We start from the raw sequence: 6,699 nt of genomic DNA on the forward strand, positions 1-6,699 counted from the left end.
GGGGCAGGCCCAGACCTGCAGCACAATGAAGGAAAGGGAAAGTTGGCCTGGCCCTGAAGGTTGGTGGGGGGAGGAACCGGATGCAGGCCCCTGGTCCTGTCTGCACCCCCCGCCCGTCATTCTTGATGGGCAATTGGCCTATGTCATATGAAAACATGAATGTATGAAGAAAGACATCATTAAAAGATGGAAATGACAGATGAGGAGAAAAAAAGAGAGAGATCACTGGTATTACCTCTGAATTCAGCTCTGAAAATGCTATAAAAGAGGTATAATTCATTTTCATGCAAGCTATTTTCTAAATGACACCTGAAGTTAAAATGTTAGTGATTGCCAAAAAAAAACAAGGAAACTCTGTGAATTCCGGAAAGTTTAAGCTCGGAACAATAGTACAACAATGACAATCATCTTATGGCAGAGTGAGCATATCAAAATCATACAAACCCTCTAGAGAAGAATTTTAAGAATTTGCTTCAAGCAATCTTTTTAATAAATTTCTCTACCGCCCTGTACAAGTGTCTACTTCCACCATAAATGTATAAAATAAATCCTGGTTCTATTTTTTTAAAAAAGTACAGGTTAACTTCAAAATATCATTCCATTTTTTTTTTTAGCTCAAGTCTCCCATTTTGGAATGTTTGCTTTTATAAAATGAGCCCCATCTAGAAGATTCTCATATAAAGTGAAAAGCCTCCCAGAAACTTTTTTTTTTTCCCCAGAAATAATATTTCTATAGAGGTGGTCTTGATTCTGTTTGGTAAATATTGGAGGAATTAATCAAAATAAAGAGTTTCAATGAAAACTGGAAAACTTGCTTCTCTCCTGGATATCACTTCGGTAAAGAACTTGTTGAACCTCCATACTCCGTGTCAAGTGAAAACAAACAAACAAAAAAAGATATTCCATCAGAAAAATAAATGAAAAGGACCTAGATCCAGAAACACTGATACTCCACAAAAATATGCCTAGAAGCATATTAGTTAATCTTGTAAAAAGAGCTTGAAGCCTGTGCACATCTATCTTGAAGAAGCATTGTTGAGACACAATACCATGTGGTAAACAAACAGGATTGTTTCTTTTTCACAAGGCCTTTCTTAGTAACCCTCAGACTGAGAGATAGCAGGTAAGGAATTTGTTCCCAACAATGAGCTGAGAAGGAGAAGTTGTGGTCCTTCTCTAAAAGTAATCATTTTTCACAAATGTCAAAAAGCTTACTGATAAAAATGTATGCCTGACTACTTAATGCCAACCTTTCTACTGTGACAAAATCTCTTCTGTTCATCTCTCTATCCATCTGCATGATCATTTATTTCTCTGCAAATAATAATAAAAACCTGCTCACACTCAGGCTATTCTTTTTCTGTGAACAAAGAGCAAGTTCAAGGTAAGTATAAGTGAATGAAAATAATTTTTCTGTATTTTTTTTAACCAGCAAGCAACATTTGATCTACTGTTTTTGAAGGAAAATCAGACAAATGCACTGAAAGAAAAATAGATGGGAATATAATTCTTGGTATATGATAAGAGATTTGTTCCTATTAACTATGTCCAATTTAAATTTAGAACGGAAGACTACACTAAAACAAAGGATTCCAAGAACATGTTATACCAGGATTTAAGACAAGAAGGGTACACTCATTTAAGACCAAACTCTCTCTCTCCAGTTACCAGGCTGGCAGCAGATAGGTACATTAAAAAGAGAGCATTTGCACTCACATTCTAAGCCTGTAGCAACTTATATACAAAGGATAAAATTCATCTAGCTGACAAGGGTCCATAAAAGTTCTACCATGCCCCACCTAAACCCCATGAAGAAACTAGGCAGAGGGAACATGTGATGTGGTTCCAGAGAAAGTCTCCATGTGCCCCCTTTGTACTGCAAAGAGAATCTCAGAGGCAGACCTAAAAAGAGACTGATATAGGAGCCGTGAGCTACCAAATTTATGTAAGTTTGTATCTTGGGGTCTGAAAACCTCTAAGCAAGGGACAAGAAGGGCAGTGACTAGACAGGGAAAGTGGATGCTAGAGGGCTGTGAGTTTTGGGTATGTGGGATTTTCATTCTTCCTGACTCTGCTTAGTTCCAATTTTAGTGTATGCACTGCCAAAGCAAGCCATTTATTCTATTTTTCTGCCAGGAGCGATGAATTTCGCCAAATGCATCCTGCACTGGTGACTAACAACAAAGCATAACATCTATCATGAGAAAACATTTCAGTAACTTTACAGAACTAGTATGTACGGTGTCTTTATAGAAGTTTTATGAACTATTTAACAAAGGTCCTGACTGGTTGGTACAAGTGATAACGACAAACTGTTAAGATTTAGAAAATATGTCTTATAATAAATTTTGCAATTGTCCTGCTTAGTCTACAATGTTAAGAAATAGCCCTGAAATCTATTTTTAATGTGTACCTTTACAAAGTGCTTTGAAGATTAAAACTACACATTTATGATGGAACAAAACAAGAAAAGAACTCATTTAGGCAATAATTTACTTAAGTTTGTCTCTCTTTATAGATTACTAGAAGTGTAATAAATCATTGAAAATAAATTCAAATAGTTTCACTTTCACTGCTTTGAATCATTATTCAAGTTACTGAAAATCTTTCTAGAAAATGAATATACTGAATAGTCAAACTTCTAGTATCTCTCATTAAAACTTTGGGGAACATTTTTTCCCTTACAAATGAATGATAAATTGACAAGAAATAAACAAGACTGAAATTAAGTGCTATAAAAACATAAATTATTAATAGGAAGTGGCAGGACTAAATTTTGAGAGCTGTTTTAGTTCAGTAAAGTTTGAGTGCCCCCTGATGGTCAATTTGCTTACCTGCAACACAGTGTACTGTGGCATTTAAAGGTGTTACAGACAGAACACTATTAAGTATTTCTCTTGAAAATAACTGAGATTAACTATAATAGGCAATTTTCTTTTCTTAAAATAAACAAAGAAATAATAAGATAATTTTGCTTGAGAAACAGGACACAAGGAACATAATGGATTTGTTCCAGAATACAATTTCCTCAAAACTGAAAATACTTTATTCAATTTTTATATGTTGACAAACTAATGGTCTTATTTGGGTCGCTCTATTTATAATGTATCTTTAGTCTTCAGAGTATGAGACAAAGCAAACAAGCCTACAAAAATAAATTGCTTGCATCAAAATACAGAATTATCTAGAATGCTACTGACCTCCACTGGCTGATTCTGTTGCTACAGGACTACAAAATGCCACACACATCGTATTCTGCACACTCTTTCAGAGAGATTCAGTCCTGACTTATGATACCTTTCCCCCAAGTAATTATATTACTTCAACACATTCTTTTCTTTTGCACAACATTGTACTCTTCAAACTAAAGTTGCAATCACAGATAGTTTAAGCATATTCTTGGTGGACTAAATGAATCCAGAAAAAGTAGTTTTATACCTAAGGTAAAACAGGACAATATTTGTTGGAGAAGAGGAAGCTCTGGCATGCACCTCTGAACAAAAGGGAACAAGTGGTCTTTACTCAGAGAGCAGCTTCCTATTAAGACTCACTCCTTCGTACATTATGCCTTTCATCCCCACTCAACCACAAAATGATTTTGCTGTAGGAAATACAATAGTAGAAAAAGATTTACATTGAAAGAATCTTTAATAATAAACTGTTGCAGATCTGCCTACTTCCCCATGATTTATAATACAATAAACATCGGATTCTATTAAGTCTCATGCACTGAAGACACTGCACTGAAAAACTGAATATGAAAGAACTCAATTCTTCCCATCTCCAGTACCATAATAGTGAAATGAGCATGTATAAATGTGCTAAGAGTATCTCTTTGCATCTTTTATAGCTTGTGTGTATTAATCTGTAAAGCTTATTAAGAAAGTCATTGCTATGCAAAGCAGCACCCAATCTCTTTCTCTTGCTTTTCAACAGAGTGCAGTGTTTAGCCAATAGGACTGGTCCTCTGCCCCTCATTCTGCATTCATAACATGCAACATTTGCACAATGTATCTCTCAAAGGCTGCTGAATAGAAAGCCTTAATACTCATGTAAACAACTGCAAACCAATTACTTAATGAATCAGGCCCACACATAATGAGGTGCCAGACAAAGAGCTATAAATGCATTTTTGCGCCCAAGCCTCTGCTTTAAAGTAAAATCCCTCAGCTGTAGTTTGGGCTTAACTGGCACATCATAATTATTGTCTCTAGGACATCAGAGGAAGCCATTTTTTTTTATTTAGGTCCAGCAGGGTCTTTTTCGAGGTCACTCATCAGCTCAGTGACAAAATAGAGCAAAGAAGAATTTTTAAAAAGTACCACAGCAGTACTACACAGTTATGTTTATTCTCAAGTACTGGGTTTCGAGACCACTTGTAAAAGCAATAAAGCACAAGAAGTGACTGCAATAAGTGGAATCCTTAAATGTAAGCCTCTAAGAAATTTCACTGCATCCCAACCACAAACAAGCAACCACCTGAGCTCTCTATTTCCCATTCTTTCATGCTACTTTTGCTACTTCGTGTTTCCAAATATCTTTGTAAGACTGATGTCAAGTGTCCAGCGGCAAGTGTTACTAATAGACTCTCTGTTTAAAAGGGCATATTATTTCTAATGTATTTAGGAAACTGACTTCATGGTGTTGCTTAAAAAAAAATAAGCCTTTAAAAATGGCTTAATCTACCATAGTATGAAGTGTGCTTGCTTCTGAGAGCCCAAAGGCATGAAATTATTAGGTACAACAAATGGTTTCCAAAATTTACCGGGTGTGCATGTGAATTGAAAAAGGTAAAATTAAAACTAAGCCATTTGTAACATTTGACTAGCATTTAGAGTAGTGCTGAAAGCTGCCAACACACATTTTAAGCAAGCACTATAACATGCTAAACAGTAAAATAAATACACAAAATATTTTGGCATAGTCCATTATAATATGTTCAAATACTCATCAGATTTTAGAATTAAGCTACTAAGTTCAACATTAATGGCCTGATCCTTCCCACACTGAAGTCAATGGGAGCAAAATCTGGCAAAACATATATATTTGTAAGAATGCCTCTGCATTTCATCATATTAGGATTTATTTTCTTATGGAATCCTTCTCCCAGGAAGAAATTAAGTTACAAAAAATGGAAATTGAAGGCATAAAAAAATCTATAGTTTTATTTTAAATAAAAATATAATTTAACATTATAAATGTGTAATTTATTACCTAATTCACATTAAATTTATCAGACAAGAGTTAGAGAAAATACTGTGGCTTTTAAAATAAAAATATAAAATCAGTGCAAAATATAACATTAACATTTCTGGCACAATTGGTTTAATTTCCAACAACACAATTAACACTTTACCAATAAACGTCATCAGGAATGTTATAAAGTAAAAGAGAGGAAAAAAAGAACAAGCACGCTATAAATGTAGATAGGGTCAAATAATTATCAAAATACTTAGAAGTATTTTATCAATGTCATAAATGGCAGTTTTCAGAAAGGGAACCAGATAACAGCAGAACCCACTTACTATAATGTTTTAATAAGCATTCAGATAACAATTTAAACCCAAGCTTAAATTTCATAAGATGATAATATTACTGTATATTATATTTTCTACTCCTCCTTGACCACTAATTTTATTGCCACTGTTTGATTAGTATTTCATGCTGATGACAAATACAAGCAACATCTAACACAGTACTGTTCAAAAGGATAGAAAGAAAGTGCTGCAGTTTAACAAATCTAAAGAGATAAATTGCACCCTTTAGGAAAATGCAAGGCCATTAATTAAATGTACTCAGTTTGAAAGTAAAACAAGACAAAAGTAGCAAATACTTTAGTGGCAAATACTTTAAAGAAAAATACAAAAACACGTATTGAGCTACAACTAGTTTACATTTCAGATACATCAACATGAAGAAACACACCACTTTATTTCTTCAAGACTTTATGTGTTATGCCTGTCCTTTTCCTGACAACTTCTATTGTCTGGTCTCTAAGTAGCCCTACTGAGAGCAGCTGTACACGCTAATTTGTGGTTCACTGAGATGTCAATTGAGTCTTAAAATGAGAACACAACAGCTGCAAAACAATACCTGGCTTGGGTGCAAATATTTTCTAAGGTGTACTAAAGTTTAAGTTGTTATATTACATAAACACAAACAGGAACCTTAACCCTTGTTCAAGTCACATAAAATAACATATTCAAAGAGTTTTATTTATTTGGTGGCATTTCTTATTCTATTAAGGCCAAAAAGAAACACTTTAATGACTTTACCTTGATAAAGGACTTCTTCCATCACTAGATGAAAAACTAGCTTCTGAAGTGATTTTGTTGCTTCTCTCTGTCTTCTCTCTGTTCCCAATATTCAAACCTACAAGCATAAATGCCAAATGTAAACAGAGCAAACATCTAACACGCAGCCATGCAGTAAGTTCTCACTTACAGAAATCAACATTGCTTAAGAAAGAAGAAAACAAGAAAGATGTTTTTTATTCTGAAACCTAAATAAAAATTCTGAAGTACAATGTAAAAATCAGGGTTTACAATGAGATTTTATTGTTTCCTGACAATATAAATCACAAGAAAGGAATATCAAGATACAATTTTTGAGGGAATATTTTTAAATGTACAAAAATGGACACCAACTTGGGAAACAGATGCTTCCCCACAACAATTTTTTTTTTTTTTTTTTTTTTTT

At 34.1% G+C, this 6,699-nt stretch overlaps 1 protein-coding gene across 2 annotated transcripts in view; it reads right to left on the reverse strand.

The window, feature by feature from the left end:
- Nucleotides 1–6,699, reverse strand: part of KIZ (kizuna centrosomal protein) — a 148,191-nt gene that overhangs the window by 12,716 nt on the left and 128,776 nt on the right. For both annotated transcript variants that reach the window (XM_019516123.1, XM_019516122.1), the window contains one exon: nt 6,276–6,372. In XM_019516123.1, coding sequence (XP_019371668.1) covers nt 6,276–6,372 — 97 coding nt within the window. The remainder of the gene's footprint in view (nt 1–6,275; nt 6,373–6,699) is intronic.

The sequence above is a fragment of the Gavialis gangeticus genome, unplaced genomic scaffold (genome assembly GCF_001723915.1).
Source record: "Gavialis gangeticus isolate Ggan-Ray unplaced genomic scaffold, GavGan_comp1, whole genome shotgun sequence".
NCBI classification, from domain to species: domain Eukaryota; kingdom Metazoa; phylum Chordata; order Crocodylia; family Gavialidae; genus Gavialis; species Gavialis gangeticus.